We start from the raw sequence: 24,462 nt of genomic DNA, 5'->3' as shown, positions 1-24,462 counted from the left end.
AAAACCTGCTGATAGTTTTCAAGATTTCTATATCATGTTTGATTTTTACACTGAAAAATAAAAAAATATATACTGGTGTGTTTAAAATTAGTCATTGTGCATGCCTATCATTTATAGCTGTCAGAAAATGGAAGGACTTAATTCTGCCTCTAGGACTGTTTTCTTAATTTAGTCCCTGTGGCTATTTCTTAAGTCTAAGTACCAAGGTAAATGAAATTATCACTGAAATAAGGCATCTACTCTGATGCCTTCCTGAGCCTGCCATTGGCATCCTGTTTCTGGCCCCCATACCCCTATACTGGGGTTCTCATTCCACCGGCCCTTAGTTCACTAAGGGGACCCAAGGAAGTTGGGGCCTGGATTTGGCTGGCTCAACACTGCAGTGTCTCCCAGTGCCAAGACACTGCTCTGCCCTTGTTCCCAGCATGGGTTCTTTCTAGAAGATAGGCAAGCCCTGGCTTTTTCACTGCTAGGGTCTCAGAAACATCCACCTCAGGAAGTTCAAGTGAAGTCACTAAACTCAGCCACACTTACTTTTTTTAAGGTTTTATTTATTTTTTTAAGTCTTATTTATTATTTTGAGAGAGAGAGAGAGAGAGAGAGAGAGAGAGAGAGAGAGAATCCCAAGCAGGCTCCACACTGTCCGCACAGAGCCTGACTCAGGGCTTGAACCCACGAACCGTGAGCTCATGACCTGAGCCCAAATCAAGAGTCCAATTCTTAACCAACTAAGCCACCCAGGTGCCCTAAGATTTTATTTTTAAGTAATCCCTACACCCAACATGGGGCTCAAACTTACAACCCCAAGATCAAGAGTCTCATGTTCCCCCCGACTGAGTCAACCAGGCGCCCCAGCTGCATTTAAAAATAGTCTTAAGAGGGGCGCCTGGGTGGCTCAGTCGGTTAAGCGTCTGACTTCAGCTCAGGTCGTGATCTCACGGTCCGTGGGTTCAAGCCCTGCGTCGGGCTCTGTGCTGACAGCTCAGAACCTGGAGCCTGCTTCCGATTCTGTGTCTCCCTCTCTCTCTGACCCTCCCCCCATTCATGCTCTGTCTCTCTGTGTCTCAAAAATAAATTTTAAAAAATTAAAAAAAAAATAGTCTTAAGATACTTGGAGGCCCAAACCTAAGGTGCTGGGGAGAAAGTCCTAGGAGAATGGCACAGACATTATTCAGCTTTCGCCTGGTCTTGATATCTTCTGGTCTCTCTTAGAAAATATCAGAAAAGAGAATGGGAGGTCATCTGGTGTTCTGCTCAACCTCTTCCAAAACGCCTTCCCTATCCCCTCCTCTGTGAGAGAGGCAGAAAGAAGCCATTTCTGAAATTTAGGATCAGCAAAGGTGGGGCCAGGTTGGGGGCAGCTTCCTCTGTCTCTACGCTCAGCACCATCTCCTTCCCTACAGCACCAGACTGCTGGAAGATCTCCAGCAGGTTTTGCACTCTTAGCACTAAGGGAAGGGAGAGAGGAATCCTGTCACAGCCCGCCTTTGTATTATTACATTAAGTACTTTGAAAAGTGGCCTCTGGGTAACTGAGTGGTATGTGGCCTTTTCCTCCCCACTGCCTTCCCAAAGCGAGCAGCTCAGAGGGAAAGGGAGACCAGGAGACCCCATCCCATTTGCCAGTGAGCAGTGGAGAGAGCTGTGAGGCTGGCTGGTGCTGGGCTTGGGGCTGGATTGGCTTCCAGCCTAAGGACAGTGTCCTTTCCTAATTCTTGGAACTGATGTGACACTTTAGAGGGTGGTAGGCCTGGCAGAGGAGGCCACCCCACGCCTGCACCTGCCTCCTTCCCCTCCCCCATCACTCAACACAACCAGGCCATTCACACTGCCTGCGGTGCCCAAACTTCCACCTGCAGGCAACTGCCATCCAAGGGCAGGCAAGGGCACAAGGACCTGTGTCTCTCCCCTCGCCTCTCATTCCCTAGCACCCAAAGTTTGAGCAAAAGTGGAGATGAGATCTCTGGGAAGGCCAGGAATGGTGAGGGATGGCGAAGGAGCACATTGGGCCCGGGACACAAATTCTGGCTGCAGAACATTCCCGGTCAGACAGTTGTTTGCATAAAAGCCAAAAGCCACTGCACCTGGGGTGGGAGGCCCTCTGGGGAGGTACTCCCTGGCTTGGGGGAGAGGGGGAAGGAAGGTGTCATGGAAAGTCCCTGAAGGACACGGGGCGTTGAATTTGCTGCGGTTTTGTTTTTAACTCTGTCTTGACCTGTGAAGTAGGCAGCTGCCTCCCTTCCCCCCAAATAACAGACCTTCCCCCAGAATAACACGAACATACCCAAGGAAAGAGCACTGCAGTGGAAAGTATGGAGGTTAGAGGGCCTGTGGGTGATGTAAACTGCCCCCCTTCCCCAGGACTGGTGGGGCAGGAAGCCCAGAGCAGTCTTTTCCCATCACCTCACCTCCCCCCCTACCCTCCAGGCCCCCTGGCCCAGAAGAGCTGCCTAGTCAAATAAACCACAGCCCTGGGGGTGGCTGGTGGGAACTAGGGGGGGCAGATGCCACCTCTTCCCGGGCCTTGTCCTTCCACCAGGTCACTCCCCATCCCACCCCCACTGGAATTTGTCTCTCTGCCTCCCTGTCACTCACAGAGCCTGCCACCCTCCCTAGACTCCTGGATGAGGGGGGTGAAGGGGGAAACAGAGTCAATGCATAGAGCAAAGCTCTGAAATGTCAGTAAAGCAAATGGCAGCCTGGTGCAGACTCCAGCTGAGTACTTGGACTCCTGCGGTCCAACCCCAGCTCTGCCACTCTCTGGGTGAACCTGGACACTTTGCTTTCCCTCTCTGGGCCTTCATTTTTCCCTGGAACTGAATCTCTGAAGTTCCTTCCAGCTGAGACCGAGTCTGGCCTCAGCCCCATTGTTCTGGCCAGGCCCTTCCTCTAACTCGAGAAACAGGAGGAAAGAAAGGGGGTACCGTGCCCTCTTCCTTTTCTCCCTACCACACCTCAGGCATTCACAGGGAGGTTCGGCGCTGGAGCTAGGGTTATGGCGGCCAATGATTTTCCCAAACGATCACTTTCTAAACCATTCTATGAAATTCCAATCCTGGCCCACAGGAGTGTGGGGGACGAGGAGGTGACAGTGGAGTTGTAGCCTCTGAATATGGGCACCGAGGCTGGGTCTGAACTCCCGGTCCCGTCCTCTCTCAGTTTCTCTTAATTCTGTGTGGACGCCACACCAGATTCCCGGGTTGGGGGTGCCCAGGTGAGGAAAGCGAAGGCCAGGCGGAGGGGGGAAGAAGGGGTGCCGTGCGGCTCGAGGTGGGAGCTGGGGGGGTGTGAGGGGAGGGGCAGCTGCACTTCTGAGAAACAGCTCCGGCGTCTCAGCAGCCCGCAGCCTAACCCCCTGCCTGCGGCTTCACAGCTCGCTCCTCCTGCCGCCCACGCCGCTCGGGGCCTCTCCGGGGGTCGGCAGCCCCCGCGGAGGCGGCTGCTGCTGAGGAGGAGCCGCAGCTCCGGAGACAGCGGAGTGGAACCCATGGCGTGGGGGTGGAAAATGCAGGGAGGCACGGGGCGCGTGACACCCCGGGAGTAAAAAGTCATCCCTCCCCCGGGGTCCCGAGCGCCAGCCCTCGGCACGCCTGTGTGTCCCCCCTCCACCCCCACCCCAGATGCTCTTCCATCACACCGGGGTAGGATCCAGAAGTGAAACTGCTCGAGGTCACAGCCCAGCGCCGCCGCTGCGCCCCGCCCCGCCCTTCCGGGCACTGCAGCCCGGCAGGATCTCCCAGCTCTCGGGCGACTGCCGGGGAGGAAACTGGGGGAGGGGGAGGGGAAGTGCCCCGCGGGGCAGTCTGCAGAGCGCGGCCTTCTCTCCCGGGGGTGCCCGAGCGTAACCACGAGTAGGAACCTCGAGAGGCCCGGACTTGAACAGCGCGAGCGGAGCGGCGGCGCCTGCACTCCCCGCCACGGCCGCTGGGTGTCACTGCCGCCGCGCGGCTGAGCGGCTCGGGCGCCGTCGGAAGGCGGGGGCGCGGGTCCCAGGGAGCGGGAGCACTGGGTCAGCCGCGCCCCGGAGGTCCTGCCTGGCCTTGGCCGTGGAGGCCCCGCGAGGCTTGGCTGCGACGCTCAGACCTCCCTCCACGCCTGACGTCCTGAGGCCCCCACGCAGCCCACCAACTCGCAGCGAAGAACAAAGTAACCCCGGGCCCCGCGACGGATGGGCCCGCTGCCGTGGCGCCACGCGAGCCTCCTCCAGGAGTTCCAGAGACCGAGGAGCGTACTCAGCGGCCCCGAAGCGCGCCCCCTGGCGATGCGGGCCGGCCTTTCCCCGCGACCGCAGCTCCCCGACTGCTCGACGCCCTCCAGCCCAGCAACCACGCGCAGGCCGCGTCGTTGGGGACGGGGGAGGAGGGGGGAGGGGGGGGCGAGGAGAAGGGAACCAAAGGGCAGGCGGCGGGTCCAGATCACCTTCCTCCTGTGCTGCGGTGCCAGAGCGACTGCTGGATTCTCACTCTGACTCCTGCCTCGTCCGACTCAGGCCTCGCCTTACTCGTGCAGCGGCCCCTCCGCACCCCCCAGCTCATCCCTTAGAAGTGTGGGACGCGGTGGCTCAGCTTGGAAGTAGAGAACCAAAAGGTGGGAACCCGTATCGGGACTGATGGGTGTTAAGAGGGCTGGGAGAAAGGAGATGCCCTGGAATCTTTTGGAAAATGGAGGTAGTGTCTGCTAGGAATACCCACTGCTGTCACGTCCTGAATCTAACTCAGGGCGCGGGGTGCGCAGGTAGATGCAGAGGAATACGTCCTTGGGACAGGTCAACCCACATGGGACTGAATTTCAGACCTCAGTAACGCCCGGTAAAGCACAACCCTTCTCAGCCCAGACAGCACCCACGCTTCCTAACACTCCTTCCTGTATGGAGATCATGGAGAACCCCTCCGTCCCCAGGATCACCCATCCTGTGGCTGTAGACTCCAGCCTCCAGTTGCAACATCCAACTTCCCCAAGATCCCAATGTCTTTTCCCTCCTCTCTCAACTCCCTACCCCTGCTGGAAGCTCAGAATCCTCTGTCCTAAGAGGCCACACTGCACATCTCACTCCCCAGCCCCAAAGCTAGGGTTCCGTCCAACAGTGCAGGACAGGAAAGCAGACTCTGCCGCAGACCTTACCTCCGTGCAAGTTGGATCCACCAACCCCTGACCTCTCTGCTAGACAGAGTCAGCACACAGTCACACAGTAATGGAAGCCTTTTTTCCAAATACGCCATGAAGCGGAATTCCCAGATATAAAGGCAATCAATGCTCTCCCCAACCCCACCCCAACCTGCCGCCCGATTCCTGCTGCAACCCTTGGAAGTGGGAAGCCAGTAGTAAACTGCTTATGTAGACAGTTTGGAAGAAAGGATCCTCTGAATGGCCGTGGTCTCCCCTGCCTGTCTCCTTTTATTCTTCCCTCCCTCCCTCCTCAGGGTGCCTGGCATGGGCACAAGGAAGGAGCCAGGCAGGATCACTGACCCAATGTTGAACCCTCTACTGGCACCAGGAGGGCCTCCACCCATGAACTTGGAGGCAGTGCAGGTTTCATTGAACAGGATGTCTGGGGAGCAGGGAGAGCATAAATTGTCCAGAACGTTGTTTGGATGTCCCACGTAGGGCAGCCTATGGGAGGTGGACTTTCCTAGACTCATGCCCACCTGTTCCCAAGTCCAGAAAGTTGGCAGTAGCCCTCCCTGCCCTCCATGCTTGACCAAGCAGGGAGGTCATCCCTGTGGCCACACCCTCCTCCAGGCCCATGGTGCTGCCAAAGACAGCTATACCCTGGCACCAGGCCCACACCAGCCATACTAGCCCCAGGAGCTGGTGTCTATGATGTACTATAGGCCATTTAGAGCCAGCCCCCTGGATGTGGGCCCTCCATTGCCCTCTCTCAATGCCTGGGTCCTCCTCAGCATAGGGAGATTACAGGGAATTTCCTTTTCTTTTACAGAGGCTCTTTGTAATTTCTGAAATGTTCTTTCATAGGCACATATACTTTTTATAATCAAACCCAATAACTCGATGTGGAAAAGACAGTATCTGAGGTGCCAGCCTCTACCTTCTCCACGGTGCCCCTGCCTCCCTCCCACCAGCCCAGTCTTCCTCATAGCCACAAGCCTCCTCTAACCGCACTGCAGCTATCCTTGGAACTCCCTTGTGCTGTCTGGCCTCTGTGGCTCATGCTTCAGCCTCTTTTGGCAGGAGAACAGCATTCTTCCCATGTCTTCAGAGCTGGGGAATCTTGCCCTGGGTCCCTCTGCAAGCTGATCTTGAGGGGCCCTTGTCCCCCACACTCTCAGCTGCTGCCTTTCCTCCAAGAAGCCAGAGAGCTCAGCCACCCAGCAAGGATGTTCCGCTGCTGATTTCCAGTATCCAGCTCAGGGTCAAGCCAGCTGCCACCTCGAAAGGTCCCCGATGGCCCAGATCCTTCCTAGTGGCCGGCACCGACAACGGAGGGGACAGAGAACAAAGGGCAGAGAAGGGCTATGTTCTACCACTTGCAAGCTGGGCTGAGTCTGACCTCTGTCTCTAACTCCATGTAGGACCTCAGGTGGGTCCTCGCTTTGAGCCTCAGTTTCCCATTTGTAAAATGAGAATGATATCTGTCGCACATACTCCGATTAGCTGATTGACAGAGAAGGGCATTGTCCACTGCCTGGTGCCTCGGACTACGAGGAGACACTGGGTCCTGTTTTTATATAGCCTAAATCCCTGGACATGCTTAAGAAGTGACTTATTCTGGTCCCTTTACTCCCACCCCAGCACGGACCCCTAGCACCCACACCTTAGAAGTGGCCCTGGGCATTCCTGGCCAGTCACACGTCCAGCACCAGTCAGCTCAAGACCGAGGGGCAGCCAGTGCTGGGATGGTTCTGGAAGCCATCCATGGCAGGCAGCACACAGCAGGTTGCTCTGGTTCCCGCTAAAAAAAAACAAAACCTGCACCCCTCTCATGCCTTGACTGCGGTAATTTCTTCGGGGTAGATCCCCAGAAGGTTCCAGGCTACGGGGTGGATGAGGACTTTCTACCCACCTCTGTCTGACAGGCCTGGCTCCCCAGCCTGGGACTAGCCAAAGTTGGGGGTGCCTTGGTCACAAGTGGCTGCTGGGGCTGCCAAACCTGACCCAAGGGCTGGCTACGGTGGCTGGTCCTTCTCAAGGTCACTTCAGGACAACCTGCTCGCCAGAGACCAGGGCTGCAGAGAAGGAAAGGGCTCTTCAGGAGAGGACATTCCCACCCCCCACAGGCCATTTGGGAATCCCACCTGGAAGTCAGCCATGCAGGGCTAGCAGAACAGCCCAGACCTGTATTCAGACCTGAGGTGATCTCCTGGCTCTCTCACTGTGACTTGGGGCAGGTCTCCTCACTGAACCGTCAATTTCCTCACCAGCAAAACAGGATCCCACCATCTCTCGCCCCATCTCAAAGATTTGAGGAGAGGTTCTCCGTTTAAAAAAATCTGCAGGGGTTGGCACCTGGGTGGCTCAGTGGATTGTCTGACTCTTTGGTTTTGACTCAGGTCATGATCTCACGGTTCGTGGGTTCTAGCCCCACACCTGCATCAGGGACTTAGGATTCTCTCTCTCTCAAAATAAATAATAAAATAAAACTTAAAAATTTTTATTACAGAATTTTCAGGCTTACACAGATTTAGAGAATTGAATCAATCCCCATGTACCCATCACCCAGCTTCAACTATTAGCAACTCATGGTTAACCCATGACTATACTCACACCCTCTCCCCTAACCTTGGAGTTATTTTAAAAACAAAGCTAAGGGGCGCCTGGGTGGCGCAGTCGGTTAAGCGTCCGACTTCAGCCAGGTCACGATCTCGCGGTCCGTGAGTTCGAGCCCCGCGTCAGGCGCTGGGCTGATGGCTCAGAGCCTGGAGCCTGTTTCCGATTCTGTGTCTCCCTCTCTCTCTGCCCCCTCCCCCATTCATGCTCTGTCTCTCTCTGTCCCAAAAATAAATAAACGTTGAAAAAAAAAATAAAAACAAAGCTAAGACATCATTTTACCTGTAAATACTTCAGAACGACTCTCTCAAAGATGACAACTTAAACGCACACACATACACACGCACACGCACACACAATACGGTTATCACCCCTTGAAAAGTTAACCATAATTCCCTAATATCATCAAACATCTCACCGGAGCTCAAATTTCCCCCAATTGCTCATAAATGTTTTTACAGTTAGCTAGTTTGGATTTGAATCAAATAAGGTCAGCACATAACATCTAGTTGACATATGTCTACATTTCTTGAGAGCTAGAGATTCCCCATCTTTTCTTGTAATTTTGCTATTGTGGAAGAAACCGGGTTGTCTATTCTGTAGTTTCCTAGTCTTGATTTGGGTATTTGTATCCCCATGTGTAATTTCACACGTCCCTCTGTCCTCCATATTTCTGATAAATTAGTAGCTGGATCCAAAGGATAAGACTGCGGTTTTTTGTTTTTTTGTTTTTTTAATTTTTGTTAACGTTTATTTATTTTTGAGACAGAGAGAGACAGAGCGTGAACAGGGGAGGGGCAGAGAGAGAGGGAGACACAGAATCTGAAACAGGCTCCAGGCTCTGAGCTGTCAGCACAGAGCCCGACGCGAGGCTCGAACTCACGGGACCGCAAGATCATGACCTGAGCCGAAGTCGGATGCTTAACCGGCTGAGCCACCCAGGCGCCCCGAGACTGCGGTTTTATTTTTTGGCAAAAATAATGTCTAGTCGGAGTTCATGTGTCTGAAAAGAGGGTCTCTTTGTGGTTTAAAAATCAAGCGGCAGATTTGGGTGTTGCCAGTTTGACAGAGTTCTAAATCTTTCCTGTCACATAAGAGCTAAGACTATAAAATCCCCTCTTAGACAAAACTCTTTAGACAAAAACAGACCAGCATGGGCAGTGGGGAGAGGCCAGACCCTGCCGGATCCATCTGGACTTGTATTTTGGAAAGATCACTCTGGATGTTGGAGGATGGGTTGGAGGGGGAAGCCAGACTCAGAGGGCTGAGTGTTGTAGTGTACCCATTATATGACTTTCTGGAAGGAACAGAACTGTAAGGACAGAGAGCAGGAGAGAGAGGGGTTGACTATGGGGGGCATGGGGACTTGGGAGAGATGATGGGCCACGTGTCCAAGTAGGGGTTGTAGACTCATTAACTGTCAGGACTCATCCCAGCAGTGGGCCCAGGACTTGCAGAGGATACAGGCTATGAGAGTCCACTCCAGCTCCCAGGCCTGTTTGAGTTACCCCCACAGCTTTAGGTCCTGTCAGGAGATCTCACCTGGATGACATTCCCTTATACATTCATTTATTAAACAAGAAGTTACTAGGCACCCACTATGGACCAGGCTCCATGCTGGACACTGGAGATCCTCAGATGACCAAGACCACCCTGCCCTCAAGAAACATCCAGGCTGGGGGTGCCCGGGTGGCTCAGTCAGTTGAGCATCGGACTTCAGCTCAGGTCATAGTCTTGCAGTTCATGAGTTCAAGCCCCACATGGAGCCCTCTTCGGATCCTCGGTCCCCCTCTCTCTCCCTCTCTGCAAGGAAGAGAGAGAGAGAGGAAGAAAGAAAGAAAAGAAACATCCAGGCTGGAGGGTACCTGGCCTGGATCCATCGGACACATTTGCCAAGGCTGGTGCCCTCTTCTCCCACTCCCCTCTCTACTCCAGCTAGCCAGGTCTTACCAGACAGAACTCATAGATGTATCAAAAAATAATCTTTATTGTCACTAGTACAAAACATAGCAGATCAACTGGCCTCTCAGTCTGTACAAAGTGTGGGGCATAAGACCACCTGGGCTACCCCATTTCTCCCAAAATGCCCTGCCCAGGGCAGTGCCCAGGAGTTCCGTGAAGGGGAGGGCCACCCCAAGTGCCTTCTCTTGAGGAGACAGGTCGGGGGTGGAGTGGGTGAGGAGCACTTTCTGCCTGAGGGAGGCAGAGGGGCCGAGGAGAAGACCCTCTGGAGTAGGGGAGCCCTCCAATTGTTCATGAGCCTGTCCCCACCTTCTGCCCCCTCCAAGTCCACCCTGTGAGCATCGGGGGCAGTGGCCAGCCTGGAACAGGCTGAGACCCATGCCTGCTTCTGTGGCCGTCAGAGGGCCACGCGGGTACAGCAGTGGCGCAGCAAGCATGGCAGGATGCCACGGTTCAGCTGGTGGAACTGCACAAGCTGCAGCAGGTCCGTGAAGCGAGTCTGGCCGTCATCCATGCTGAAGTAGAGGCGGCCCTCCTCCTCGCTCTGGGGGGACGGCCACAGGGGGCGGGGTGGAAGGTCAGGGAGGGACTCGAGGGGATCCCTCCTGGTCAGGGCCGAGGTCCCCAGTGCTTGTGCAAGGGCAAAGGAGAGAGCGGGAGGCCCCAGATACACCGCGGGCCGGGGAGCTTCTCGAGGGGGCCTGGTGAGGAGACAGGGATTACTCACCGGGAGGATGAGATAATGTTTGACCTTCTGCAGGTGGCACAGAGAGAGGACAAAGCCTTGTGGGTTCCGTTGACTCTCTCGAACAAGGAACAGGCTGCCAGGAGACAGGGCAACATTACCCGAGGACACACAGCTGCCGCCTGGACACGGGGCCTCTCCTGTCCCTGGGTCTGTTGGCCTGCTCAGCCCTGCCCCTTACCCGTCCACCAGGCCCTGCTGCCCGATGAGCCGCTGGCTCTCCTCTCGGGAGATGCGTCCATGGAACCAGGGTTGGGTGCGGTGGATGGCTGGAGTTGGGGGAGGCAGATGGGCCGTCACTCTGGGGAGGAGGTCCCCACACTAACCTCCCCCCCACCGGGAATGCTCAGAGAAGCCACGGCAGCCCCCACCCCTGGGGATGCCGGGTGCTCACCCACCTGCACTGAGGCTCGTGCCTGAGCCTGGGGTGGGCAGGCTGAGACGATGGTTCTTCTGCAGAGCAGTGGGGGACACAGGGGATCAGGGCGTGACTGAGGTATCACCCGGCACCTCGAGAACATAGAGACCCTTTCCGCACCTGGCGGCCCGCCTTACCCCACTCTTCGTCCCACACCATGGAAACCCACGTGGAGAGAAGGTGCCCAGTATAAACATGCAAATGGGTACAGGCCCCTCACCCTCCAGGCCTGGGCCTCCTCCAGGGCTGCACTCAGAGCTTCCCGGGGGTTCTCGATGACACGCCCAGCATGGCCAGAGAAGTCCATGGCCACCAGGGTGTTATCAGAGACACTCCTCTGTAGATGGGATAGGATGGAGAGGGGTCAGACGGGGTCAGGGCACCCACCCCCGGCCAACCCCCCTGTGTACACTCACCAAAGGTGGGGAACCCACACAGGACGGACGCAGGTGGCGAGACTGTGCCTGCTGATAATTCTTATACAGCTGCACCCCATACTGCGGGTTGGAGAGAGAAAGAGAACCTGAGGTCAAGCAGGTGCTGGCAGCTGGGCTGTGAAACCCACACACACCAGAACTCTCCAAGGGCAAGACTGCATCTCTGCCCTGGATAAGGAGCTTTCTGAAGCCGGAGTGAGGACTCCAGCCTTGGGCCCAACATACTAACAGAGCAAGGCTATGATGCCCCCTCATTCCTGGGGGCAGAGTTATAATTCCTCACTCATGCCCCCAGGCCACTCCCAGGGTCTCACCTTGAAGAGGCGGAAAGCTGCTAACCAGCAGGTGCGGCTCTGCTCATCCTCGCTGCAGAAGACCCGAAGCCCCTTGTGGCCATTTCGAAGCTTATTTGGCTGTAGAGAGAGGAAACCAGCTGGTCCCATATCCGCCATTAGGACCAGATATCTGTCTCCGTAGGGCAGGACACAGGGCAGAGGGCAGGGGGAGGAGTCTGGGTGTCCCAGATGGGAGCTCAAAAGCCCTAGGTAAGATCCCAGGGCCTGAGCAGCTCCCGTTGCCTCCCAGGCCAGGCCAGGGTCTTTACCTTGATACAGAAGCCGAAGTCCGTGGGCATCCCATAGAGCTTGCGGCCCTGGGTCACCACGTACACGTTGGACTCGTTCACATCTGCTACATACTGCAGGTGCCTTGGATCCTGTGCAGCACGGGTAGACAGGACTTGTAACAGGCAGACCCTGCCCCCCTATTATTGTCCCAGTAAGCCAGCTGGGGAGATGTCAGGACCAGAGAGGAGCAGAGAAGTGCCTCAGGTCACACAGCAAACAGAAGCAGAGCCAGGGCTCGAACTCAGTTTCGCCTGCCTTTCCCACCACTACTTCCTGGGGTAGGTACGCTAGGAGGGAAAGAGGAGCAGCTGAGGGTCTCAGGGTCCGGGGGAAGAAAGGTCCAGGAGTTCCAACAGGGAAGGGACAACTCCTAGAAGGACCAGGAATGGGATACCCTAGGGGCTGGGGCTGTCAACCTTCAAGACCTCACCTTGGAGGTGCCCTTGGTGGAGTAATAGAGGCCAGACCGGCGCAGGAAGCAGAAGAAGCGTTTCCAAAGCTTCCGTCCTGACCCTCGAAGCTGCAGGAAGCCCTGGATCTCTGGGAAGCTGCCTGCATTCAGGAAGTTCTGAGGCCAGAAGAGAGCAGGAAGAGCGTGAGATGCCAAGAGGGAGACAGGGAGATACACACACACATACACAAAGGCCTTCGTAAGAGAAGGTGCTCCACATGGATTTACCGTCCCATTTACCAGAAGCAGAAACCTGACGCTCAGCCAGGAAAAGTAACTTGTCCGGTCGTTTAGGACCGTGCTAAGCCCTCCACCACACACAGGGAAGGCACAATGCTTAAGGGTCAAAGAGCGACAGGAATCATGACTGGAAATATCCCTTTACCTGGATGAGGTCTTCATGGGATATGCCTGTGTGTGCATCCAGACAGCTGGAGACCATCTTTTCCGGGAACAGGGAGTGCTGGGGGGAAACGAGAAAGGAGCCAGGGATTGAGGGCCCAGGTTGGGGATCAGGGTATCCCAGTGCCCAGACCCCCTGCACCCACACTCACTGGGGAGCTCTTGAACAGTTCATACTTGGCGAAGTTCTTCCGGAAGACAAAGCGGCTGTCTCCACCAATGGGCCAGGCAGCCTGCACTTCCACCACTGACTCGTGGTCCTCCAAGCCCCGCTCTGCGTCAAGGGCAAAAAGCAGGGCTCAGCGGAGACCTGCCAGGCCTCCCAGATGAGCCACCTGCCCAGCCCAACGTGTGAAGCATTTGCCTCCCTACCCAGGCAGCCCCCTCCACCCCAACTCACCCAGCGCCAGATGGGGGTGGCACTCCACCAGCCCCCAGTTTTCATCGCTCAGGGCGTGAGCCCGCTGCACCAGCATTTCACACACGTAGCGAGCCGTGGCACCTGCCGCCACCTCCACAGACCGGCAAGCCCCATCTTCACTGTACACCTTTACTACCTGTGCCCCGGGAATTGCAGATGACTTGAGGAAGGGCAAAGGGTGGTTATTTCCCTTCTGCTGCTGCTACACCTGCAGGGATTCCTGATCAAATCCCCCAGCCTCCACGGAAGTGGCACCATATCCACCCTCATATCCACAGCATCCCCATATCCCTGCCTTCTCTCTCCCAAGACAACTCACATGGGGGCGGCTGGCATCTCGAGGGAGCAGCCCCCTTGCACTGGAGGGCCCCCCAAGAATGGGGGTCTGTGAAGGAGGACTGCAGAGCTCAGGGAAGGGGTTGGGGATGGAGGGTAGAGAGCTTGTCCGCAGCTCCTCCTCTCGAAGAAGATTCCTGTGGCCCAAGGTAAGGGGCAGAGAAGAGTTGACTGCAAGCTTCTGTCTCACCCCGGCGCTGACCGCCTCCCACCACCAGCCCCTCCTCAGCTCCATCACTCCATCGTACCTGCTGGTTGGAATGGGCAGCGGCTGGGACCTCTTCACCTCCCCAGGCAGAGGGGCATCGGGAGGCGGGGGAGTCCCAGGAGGGGTCCCAGGGGTCAGGTACAGATCTTCTGGGGAGCTGCTGAGATGAGGTGGAGACAGACCCAGCTCCATAACATCTGAGGGAGAAGAGGGGGCTGGAAGTGGCTGATCTTGACCCCTTGTCCTGGGAAGAGGGGCCAAGCGGACCCAGACCTCCTGACTTCACACAGCTGCCAAGGGGCCCCTCAGAGTTTGCCCAGCACCTCATTGCTCTCCCTCTAACTGGAGTTTCTCTGGAGCCTCTGGGGAAGGGTAGAGTGAGTCCATTTACAAAAAGGGACTTCAGGTCCCTGAGAAGGAAGCATTCTTGCCCCCATCGCAGGTGAGTCAGGGAGTAAAACCTGGTGTTTGGACTCCAAGTCCAGTGCTCTTCTTTTAGCCCCAGGTTGCCGAGGGGAAGAGCTAAGAGGGTCCCACTCCGCCACCATGGGGCAACAGACTCCATAACCCACAGACCGTTCGAGGCTCAGACTTTCACTCTCTGAGCATGCTCTGAGCACAGGGCACTCAGCTCCTCCGGGCTCTGCCCCAGGTTTTTCCAGTGCTTTGTTGCCAGACCTGGTTGCCAGAGCCTGTTGTGGCAACGCCTGCCCAAGTGCTGAGTGATGCACAGAAGGGGAGAAGGAGGTGGGCCAGGATAGGAACCAGGAGGGCAGGAGGCAGGCTCAGCTGCAGTGAGAAGGACAGGACTAACCTGGGGGCCCTGGCCCCAGCAGCCCCCAAACCTTGTGTGCCCTCCCCAGATTCTTCCTCCCGCCCAACTTTCTTGAAGCCCCAATGCCAGAGCTCCCTCCTCTGAGCAGCCTTCCTGGATTTTCCACCTTCAGACTGAAGGTCTCCCTCTCTGCACTGTGCTGGGGACTCTGTGCCAATTACGTGCACCTGTCTTACCCACCCACTGGTCTGAAGACGCCTGGCACGGCTAGGCAAGGCCAGGGTCTTACCCATGTCTTATCACCCACAGGTGCTGCACAGGTACCTGAGACAAGTAAGGACAGGAGAGCTGGGGCAAAAATGCCCACCGGGGGCAGAGGCAGCACGGGCTCCTCCTCCTCCACAGGAAGAAAGACCCCTTTGGCTGGGTGAGAACCTGGGAGCACCTGAGACCTAGGCCAGCGCTGTTAGGCTGCTGGGGGCACCTGGCATTGACCCTCCAGGATGGGGTAGGTCCCGGACTCTTAAGTGAGGGGATCTGGGGGACAGGTGAGTCAGGGTGGGGCGGGACAGCACTGCCTGGGGCTCTCTATTCAACCTTGACTCATCTGCACAACTTCCTGGCTTAGGAGAAACACAAACAACCCTGCCTCTGCCCACCTCCCTCCACTCCCGCCCCTAACCTACCAGCCTAGGAGGAATGGGGGAGGCACAGGGCAGGGACAGGATGGGGGAGAAAGAAGCTGCCTGGCCTGCAGCGCCTCTGACATCATTTTCTCCTCCCCACCCTTGGCCCACCTCCAGTCCAGGTGGGACTGGAGTCAGCCCCCAATCTGGTAGCCACCACCCCGCCCAGGAGCCCCCTCCCCCAAGGAGAGAAAAAAGGCCCGGCCTGGATTTCAAAGGCCCATCTGGAGTGGAGCTGACCTCCACTGATGCCCTCGCTCACCACAAAGAAGAAACCACGAAGTGCTCTCTATCCTGGCTGGGGCCTACCAGGCTTTCATTCTGATGCTGCTGCCCACCCCTGGAACCCAGGACTCAGTGGCTCAGAGGACTCCTCTACATCAACCCTGGGGGATGAGGGTCCTCCTGACACACTCTTCAGGGTGTCCTGGCTGGAAGGGTACTACGGGAGCAGAAGTAGAAAGTCAAGACACCCAAGAGGACAGACACGGACAGGCAGAAAAAGGAAGGCTGGAGGGAGAGACAGGGAGGGGGCTCAGGGTCCTGCAGGGAAGGGTAAAACACACCCACCAGTGAACATCAACAGACACCAGAACATCAACAACAAAACGCAGTGTCCCCACTCCCATCCCGTTTATCCTCTGGCAACCAGCCCTGGTGACTTCACTCCAGGGAGAGGGAGACTGGGGGAGGGGGGTGTGCAGGGAAGCCAGACAGGATATCAGAGACCAAAACTGGGGTCCTCCTCCACCCCTGGGAAGAGGAATCAGGGCAGTGTTTGGACCGGGAAAGGGGAGAAGATCTAAATCAGAATCAGATTAGATAGAGTCTGGCCTCAGAGGGCTGGAGGGCCGACTGAAGACTTGGGTTTGGCCTTTCCATCCTTCACCCTGTCCTTCAGACCCTTCCAAGACAAGAGAAGAGTGGGGCAGTTAGGACCAAATAGATGAAACTGGGAGAAGAATGGGGGTCCTAGCTGTGGGGCCCTGGCAGGCCCCCTCCCAAGAAACCTGAACTCTCAAACTGGGGCCCTCAGAAAGCTTCTGTCGAAGAAACAGACCCCCATAATCTAGCAGTCCCCGAAACACAGCAACTCCACGCCGAAGCTTCCCCTGTGGCCTCTCCTGCCCCGCGGCTCCGGCCCCACCCTCCTTCCCGCCTTCCCAGCCTCCTGCCTCCTTGTTTACTTCCTGAATCTCGCCCCACCTGGCTGGCCCCAAGGGCGGGTGGCAGGGCAAGAAAACAAGGCCACCTCCGCTGCTAACCAGGGGAGGGGGAGGGGCCGGCAGGGCCGAGGCCTGGGCTGGGGACCAGCAGGTGGCGGGAAGGCCCCCGTCTGGCCCAGCACTCCCCTCCCCGCCCCCATCGGGATTTATTGTAAGGGGAGGAAGGCTCAACCTTCGGGGGAGTTCTGGGGGTACAGGGCCCAGGTGAGGAGGCGGGAAACCCCTAGGTGACCCAGAGTTGGGGGAGGGTCCAGGACCCTGAGGCCCCGCCCACTCCCTCACTCGAAAAACATGACCAATGCGAAAAGGGAGGGTAAGCTCTCTTAAAGTTTAATTTGGGAAGAATGCTGGAGTGTCTGTGGAGTTAATCATTACACGCTGCTTGCCTTCGTGGAGGGCTCCCCCAGCAGGATCAGGGGGACAAGGGAGACCAGAGTCCAGGGCAGGCCGACCAAGAGGGGCGGTGGAGTTGGGAGACTTTCCAACGCAAACAGGTGCATTCTCCATCCCCGTAGTGCCAGGGAGACCCAGATTCTGTCTTTGTGCAAACACTACCCCCCCCCCAAACATGTACACACACTTTCCCTTGGCCCCACTGCACTGCTGACCCCCGGCACCAGCCCCCCAGCCTTCGAGCCTTCCTTCTGAAGCCGGGAAAGACCCTCAGGCCTGCCCCGCCCCCACCTTCCCTTCCGAGGGTAGGACCCTGTGTTCTGAGCAGGCAAACAATAGGAGAAGGAGGTCTAGCAACTTCAGGGAACCCTCTCCTCTACTGCCCTCCAAATTGAAGGGTACCCCTTCCCCAGGGGAGACGTCAATCTTTAGTAGAGCCTTGGGGAAACCTCAAACGGGTAACCTCAGGCTGAGCAAGGAATGATCCGAGGCAGCTCTCGGTATTCGGCCCCCCTCCCAGCCCTCTTTCTGGGGAGGTGGGGAGGGGCTTCAGCGGGAAAGCAGCGTCTCTGGAAGGAGAGGATCAGAGATCTTCCTTTCTCAACCCCATCAGCAGCTTTGTCCGGGGGCCAGAGGGAGGCGGGGTACAGGGAGGGAAATAAGGAATAAGGAAGACAGGAAATGAGAATAGGGAAAGACTGAGAGCAGATGGTGAGGAAGGGGCGGGATATGGGAGACTGGAGAAAAAAGAGAAAGTGAGGCCGCCAGAGTAACGCAGAAGGAGGCTGGATCTTTCCAAATTGGCCCCAGACCTGCTGCTCCTCCCCACCCTCACGATGAAGGGCCCGTTTTGGTCCTTACCTGCACCCTGGCGTTGGAACACTTGGCTGGGGCCACCGGTTTAGGGAGAGAGACGCCTGGCCCTTAACTACCTGTCCCCCTCCTGCCCCCGCCCTTGGCCTGACATCACTGAAGGGGAGAGGGAAGGGGGGAGCCAGGCGGCTGTCCGTCCGCCCATCAGGGCAGCCTGCCAGCTCCTGGCCCTGAGACCCGCACAGCCTGGGGCCCTGGTGGGGCTGGGGGTGGGAGCAGATTATCGTCTGGGACCCATCCTGGCAACCTTACCTAGAGAAGCCCCAGCAGGAGTAGCAGGACACGGGGTCCGAAGTCCGGTTCTGTCTAGGGACCCCAGATACCTGGACTTGATTTCAAATCCACTCCCTCTCCCCTACAGGTGGTAGGAGGGCGTCCTGACTTTGGAGGTAGAAGTGAGGGTTGGGGGAGGGACAGCCCTATGTGTCCAGGCTTCTGGACGAAGGAAACTAAAATTATCTTGGGCAGGTGGGGGCGGGGCCGGGGGGGGGTGGGAAGCATGGGAGGAGGAACCACAGGAGGAGGGGCGGGGACTCTGACACTCTACTATGGCTGGGATTGTTTTTGCCCTTCTTAGCCAGCCAGCAGGTGCCAGGGGAGAGGCGGGGAAGACAGTCGAACTGAACAGCCTCCAGAGCGAAGATCTGGAGTCCTCGTGACCTGGGAGGGAGGGGCTGGGGGCTGGAAGGTAGGGGGAAACGACCGGCGCACCCTTCCCCAGGCTCCTCACCAAATCGGGTCTGCTCATTGGCCAAGCTAGGGGGCCTGTCTGCGGCTCTGAGTCCCACTTGATGTGGCAAAGAGCACTCAGCGAAAGAGGGAAGCCAGCCAGAGGGGTGTCCAGCAATAAGGCCTGCCCCTTGACCTCCAGCCACAGTCTGGCCACCCAGCCTGCATCCTGGCCCTCAGAGGCACCCAGAGTATGGTCTCCCTTCTTTGCAAAGTCCAGGGTCTCAGCTTCTTCTGAAATTGAAAGAGTTAGGCAGGGTCTCATGATGAGAGGAGTGATCTGGGGGAAGCTCTGGCCAGGTGCCAGGGGACACGCCCTCCTCCCCCCCCCCCCCCTTTTGAGCCATCACTTTAGCTCACTCTTTCAGCATTAGGCACACACAGGGGTCAGGGAGAAGGCCTGGATCAAAGGCAGTGGTCACCTCCCAACCAGGAGTTGGTGACAGTTGGGTAAACAAACAGTCCATAGAGTGATAAGAGGTCTGCCCTGGGGGACCATCAAGGAGTGGCTCTAGCCTCAACTTTCTCCAAATGGGTTTTCCTTGGAAAAACCAGTATAAGTGGACCAAGCAAAGAAGTGGGGGAGGGGACAAGGTCACCTGGGCCATGGAGCAGTTTGTGCAAAGCACAGTAGGCAATTCACTCAATCATTCCTTCATTCGTTCAGTTAATATTTGTTAAGTACCGGGGCGCCTGGGTGGCTCAGTGGGTTAAGCATCAGCTCAGGTCATGATCTCACAGTCTGTGAGTTCGAGCCCCACATCAGGCTCTGTGCTGACAGCTCAGAGCCTGGAGCCTGCTTCAGATTCTGCATCTCCCTCTCTCCCTGCCCCTCCCCTGTTCATGCTCTGTCTCTGTCTCAAAAATAAATTTAAAAAAACATTTAAAAAAAATATTTGTTAAGTACCTACTAAATGCCAACCGCAAGCTTGGTACTGGGGAAAAAGTGGGGAGAAACAAAAACAGATCCTGCCCTTATCCTCATGCAGCCCAGTTGGAGAGACTGATGTTAACCAAAGAATCACACATGGGCGCCTGGGTGGCTCCAGTCGGTGGAGCATCTGACTTCGGCTCAGTCATGATCCCATGTTTCATGAGTTCAAGCCCATATTGGGCACACTGCTGTCAGTGCAGAGCCCACTTTGGATCCTCTGCCCCCCTCTCTTCCCCTCCCCTGCTCATTCTCTCTCTCTCTCAAAAATGAATAAACATTAGGAAAAAAATCACACAAAAAATAAGGGGCACCTGGGTGGCTCAGTCAGTTAAGTGTCCAACTCTTGATTTTGACTCAGGTCGCAATCTCACAGTTCATGAGGTTGAGCCATGTGTCAGGCTCTGCGCTGACAGCTAGGAGCCTTCTTAGGATTCTCTTTCTTCCTCTCTCTCTACCCCTCAGCTGCCCGCTCACTCTCTGAAAATAAACTAAATAAAAAAAAAAAAAAAAAAAAAAATCCCACAAAAATAAGAAATGACAGGTGACAAATACGCTGGGAAAATGACTCACCCAGGGAGTTGGGGAAGCCTTCTCCACGGAAGTGACAATTGAGCAGAGGGGAAGCTGGGTCTGGAGCAGGAGAAGGTTGAGATTGGTGGGTGGGAATGGGGGGGGCACCTTTCATGATGGGGAAACAAGTGCCAAAGCCCTTGGCAGGAGGGGACACAGCACACAGAGGCAGAGTGGGGTTGAGAAGAAGGAAGGAGAGGAGGCCACACAGGTAAGCTTGAGCAGGTGTGGAGAAAAGCAAGCGTTTCAGACTGAGCTGTGTTTCTCCAAGTGTAGCCTGTGACCACCTGCCTCCACATCTCCCTAGGCTTGTATAAAAAAACAGATCCCTGGGCCCCTCCCCACCTACTGAATCTCAGTCTCTGGGGCCAAGACCCAGGAATGTGTGGTATTGACAAGCCCTCAGGTGGTTAAACCAGGTTTAAGAGCCATCCATCCTGTCTGTCCAGACAGGCAGGAACTATGGGCAGAGGCCAGACCCTGCAGTGTCTCTCTGGGCTTGAGCAGAGGTGAAGAGAAGTGGGCAGATTTATATTTTGGAAAGATCGCTCTGGATGTTGAAAGATGGGGTAGAGAAGGAAGCCAGAGTCGGAAGGCTGAGTGCTGTAGGATTCCATGTATAGGCTTTCTGGAGGGGGTGGAACCATAAGGACAGAAAGCAGATCTGGGGTTGGGGAAGAGGGATCGGGGTTGACTGCAAAGAGCACAGGGACTTGTGAGGAGGTAATGGAGCTGTTCTGTATCTTGGTCATGGTGGTGGATGTACAACTATATGTTAGGACTCGCAGAAAGGTACACTCAAGAGGGCAAATTTTACTCTGTATAAGTTATATCTGAGTTTTTTTTAATAAAAAAAAAATAAACGACAACAAAAAAAGAATAGTTTTATAAGTTAATGGAATAGAGTCAAAAGTCCAAATATAAACCCTTACATTTCTGGCCAAATGATTTTTGACAAAGGTGCAAAGACAATTCGGGGCGGGGGGGGGGGGGAAGATTAGTTTTTTCAGTAAATGGTTCTAGGACAATCAACATGCCAAAAGATGAATTTAGATCGTTACCTCACACAATCTACAAAAATTAACTCAAAATAGATCCTAGACCTAAACGTGAGAGCTAAAATGAAACCTCTGAAGAAACCATGGGGAAAAAAATCTTCATGACCTTGAGTTAGGCAGAGATCTTAGATGCAACAGCAAAAGCACAAGTAACAAATGAAAAAATCAGTAAATTATATGTCATCAAAATAAAATTCTTTTTGCACTTCAAAAGACACCATTAAGAAAATTTAAAAAACAAAACACCTGTTAAAGACTGGGGGAAAATGTTTGCAAATCATATATCTGCTTAGGGACTTCGTATCCAGAATATATAAAGTACTCTTATGAATCAATAATAAAGAAACAAACAATCCAATTAAAAACGGGCAAAAGATTTGAAGAGATGTTTTTCCACATAAGATAGAAGGATGGCTAATAAACACATGAAAAGGTGCTCAACATCATTAGTCATTAGAGAAATGCAAATTAAAACCACAATGAGATACCACCCCACACCCACCAGGATGGCTATAATCAAAGACAGACAATAAGCGTTGACAGGGATATGGGTAAACAAATCCTCATATAGCTGATGGGAATGTAAAATGGTACAGGCACTTTGGAATAACAGTCTGGCAGTTTCTCAAAAAGTTAAACATACCATGCAACCCAGCAATTCTACTAAAGAAATGAAACACATGTACCTACAAAGACACTTGGGCGTTCATAGCAGCATTATTCAAAATAGCTAAAAACTGGAAACTGGAAACTCAAATGGCCATCAACCGGTATTGAATAGATAAAACAGAAGGTGGTATATCTATAGGATGGGATACTGCACACCAACAAAAAGGAAAAAAACTACTGTACATGATATAGCACGGATGAACCTCAAAAACTTTACACTGAACAGGGGTGCCTGGGTGGCTCAATCTGTCCAGTGACCCATTCTTGGTTTAGGCTCAGGTCATGATCTCTTGGGGTTCATGGGTTCAAGCCCCGTTTTGGGGCTTGTCCCAAGCCTGCTTGGGATTCTTTCTGTCTCCATTTCTTTCTGCCTCCCCCCACCCCCTCTCAAAACTAAATAAACATTAAAACACACACACACACACACACACACACACACACACACACACAACTTTATATGGAATGAAAAAAAGCCAGAAGCAAAAAAATGGATATTATAGCATTCCATTTATATTAAATGTCCAGAAAAGGCAAGTTTATAGACAGAAAGCAGATCAATGGATGCCTAGGGCTGGAGCCAGGAGCTGGACTGACTGCATACACGCAGGAGTGACCTTTCTAGGTTGATGGAAAGGTTCTGTAACTGGATTGTAGTGGTGGTGGCACAATTCTATAAACCACTGAATCTGTTTTTAAAATGCATGGTTTGAAGAGATGCTGATGTAGGTAACCTGTTAGGATACTACGGTGGGACTCCGGGGAGGAAAAAGGCAGCGAGACAGCCTCCATATTTGGAGTTGGAAAATGGGAATGATGCCGGCCCTGTAGTGAGAGCAGGATGAGATAGGGGAGGTGCAGGAACAGGACAGGAGTGATGGGAGCATGGAGCTTGAGGAGTGGGAACCCCGAAGCCTAAGGGTCCCAAATGCAGGGGAGAGGCCGTCACTGCCCCGCTTTTGCTTACAGGTTTGGAGCTTAAGAATCAGAAGTACTGGAGTGCTTAACCATGAGGTGGTTTAAAAAGTCATCAGCATGTTTGCAAGAAATGGCAACTATTCCACACCAACCGCCAACCCCAGGCCCTGAGTTCGCTTGCCCCATCACTTTCGCTTCCTTTTGTAACCTGGGAAGCGCTTTACAGTCTAAGATATTTCAGTAGGTTATATAAGACGGTGACGTCCAGCAGATACGAGGTGCGGGGCAAGCCTAGAGCTCTGAAAAGGTGGTCAGGACGGGTCCACCCAGCCCAGAGTCCTCAAACCGAGGATACGGTCAAAACGCAGCAGTAACTGCGACCTGCAGGAGGCGCCCGGACGTAGCGCGCGGCCCGCCCCGCCCAGCGGCCCCGCCCCGTCACGTGCCCGCGGCGTCGCGTCACACCCGGAAGCAGCGGCTGGAGCGGAGTCGGGAGCAATGAGCGGGGAGCCGGGGCCGACGTGTGAAGCGCCCCCTCCCGGGGAGATTGAACCGGGTAGTGGGGTCCGCATCGTAGTGGAGTACTGGTGAGCGTCTGCAGCCTGTGGGGTGTCCGGGCCGGACGGGGTGGGTCCACGGGAGGCCCCTCCCCCGAAAACCCAAGCGGACCCCAATCGTCTTGTCCCTAGTGAACCCTGCGGATTTGAAGCGACCTACCTGGAGCTGGCGAGTGCCGTGAAGGAGCAGTATCCTGGCATTGAAATCGAGTCGCGCCTTGGAGGCACAGGTGAGGCCCACAGAACACCTGCTGAGTCAGTGTTCTAAATCTCAACTCTACCACTTTCTAGTTCTGGAATTGCCTGTTTTATATAGTGTCCAACAGTGTCTGGCAAATGTCCAACCAGTTCGAGTCCCCTCCCAAAGGTGAGGGGGTTACAGATGAAGCCTGTAGGGAAAAACGGGGGAGACTGCAGAAGTGTGGGGTTGGAGGGGAGGGATTCTTTCATTGAGTTATGAAGCCTCAGTTCAAAGGAAGGACACACAGGTGATGCCTCCCTCAGGTTCCTTTGGCTTGAGTCAGGGCTAGGAAATGGCTTAAATAACAAGAGTCTCTAGTGGGGCTGGTGGGGACATGAAGGAGCCTGTGTGAAGTCTAAGAAGTGTGGAGAGTCTCTCCAGACTTGTCTGTTCTCGGCATACAGTTCATTCATTGATTTATTTTATACCAGGGGCCTTTGAGATTGAAATCAATGGACAGCTGGTGTTCTCCAAGCTGGAGAATGGGGGCTTTCCTTACGAAAAAGATGTGAGTATTTACAATGTTGGGAGGCCTCTGTTCACCCTGCCCCTGCAGTGCATCATCCCATTCCACGTGTCTGCCCTCTCTCTAGCTCATTGAGGCCATCCGAAGAGCCAGTAACGGAGAACCCCTAGAAAAGATCACCAACAGCCGTCCTCCCTGTGTCATCCTGTAACTACACGTGATTCCGGGTTCCTGCTCTGTTCTGAGACCCACGCCTTGGTCTCCCCTTTGGTCCTGCTGAGGGCTCCCCACTGCCCTCACTTAGCTCCTGGTAAGCTAGGAGACTCTGGCCTCCACTTTGTCCCTTTGGGTACCAGGAGGGAATAGAAGCTGTTGTGGTCTTAGGGGTGGGAGAGAGACCCTCTCCGTGGACCTTTCCATAGCCACCTTCTACCCCCATTCTAGGATCAGTGCCCAAGAAAAGTCTGCTCCCCGCCTCCAGCTTAGCCATACTGGTCAAATGCCACCACAGTTATAACTTATTTTCCACTAGCCCTGGGCAATGTCAGCTATTGGCAATAAAGTGGCACTACAAATACCTGTGCCCAACTAGTGTGTTTTTGTTCAGCGGATGTGGGGGATAGTAGCAGAGGCCAGACCA

General features: G+C 54.9%; 2 protein-coding genes across 3 annotated transcripts; one reads left to right on the top strand and one right to left on the bottom strand.

Moving 5' to 3' along the window:
* Positions 1 to 9,691: 9,691 nt before the first annotated feature.
* GRB7 (growth factor receptor bound protein 7) lies at positions 9,692 to 18,130 on the bottom strand. 2 transcript variants are annotated; one of them, XM_040497402.1, is made up of 15 exons: positions 17,936 to 18,129; positions 13,771 to 13,927; positions 13,506 to 13,659; positions 13,166 to 13,322; positions 12,918 to 13,039; positions 12,749 to 12,826; positions 12,343 to 12,480; positions 11,891 to 12,001; positions 11,601 to 11,699; positions 11,266 to 11,346; positions 11,070 to 11,186; positions 10,830 to 10,884; positions 10,613 to 10,700; positions 10,414 to 10,507; positions 9,692 to 10,230 (listed from the first exon to the last, which is right to left on the bottom strand). In XM_040497402.1, exons 2-15 carry the CDS (start codon positions 13,920 to 13,922, stop codon positions 10,084 to 10,086), a joined length of 1,593 nt encoding a protein of 530 aa, XP_040353336.1. In that variant the 5' UTR covers positions 13,923 to 13,927; positions 17,936 to 18,129; the 3' UTR covers positions 9,692 to 10,083. The 2 variants fall into 2 exon arrangements, with proteins under 2 accessions (XP_040353336.1, XP_040353337.1); XM_040497403.1 differs by lacking the exon at positions 10,613 to 10,700 and having other exon boundaries at positions 17,936 to 18,130.
* A 4,874-nt stretch (positions 18,131 to 23,004) lies between these two features.
* On the top strand, positions 23,005 to 24,399 carry MIEN1 (migration and invasion enhancer 1). Its single transcript, XM_040497404.1, has 4 exons — positions 23,005 to 23,145; positions 23,248 to 23,345; positions 23,788 to 23,864; positions 23,950 to 24,399. Exons 1-4 carry the CDS (start codon positions 23,057 to 23,059, stop codon positions 24,031 to 24,033), a joined length of 348 nt encoding a protein of 115 aa, XP_040353338.1. The 5' UTR covers positions 23,005 to 23,056; the 3' UTR covers positions 24,034 to 24,399.
* Positions 24,400 to 24,462: the final 63 nt, after the last annotated feature.

This window comes from Herpailurus yagouaroundi, unplaced genomic scaffold (genome assembly GCF_014898765.1).
Source record: "Herpailurus yagouaroundi ecotype Mexico unplaced genomic scaffold, PumYag 189, whole genome shotgun sequence".
In the NCBI taxonomy this organism is placed as follows: Eukaryota; Metazoa; Chordata; class Mammalia; order Carnivora; family Felidae; genus Herpailurus; species Herpailurus yagouaroundi.
This window is presented reverse-complemented; position numbering and strand designations above follow the sequence as displayed.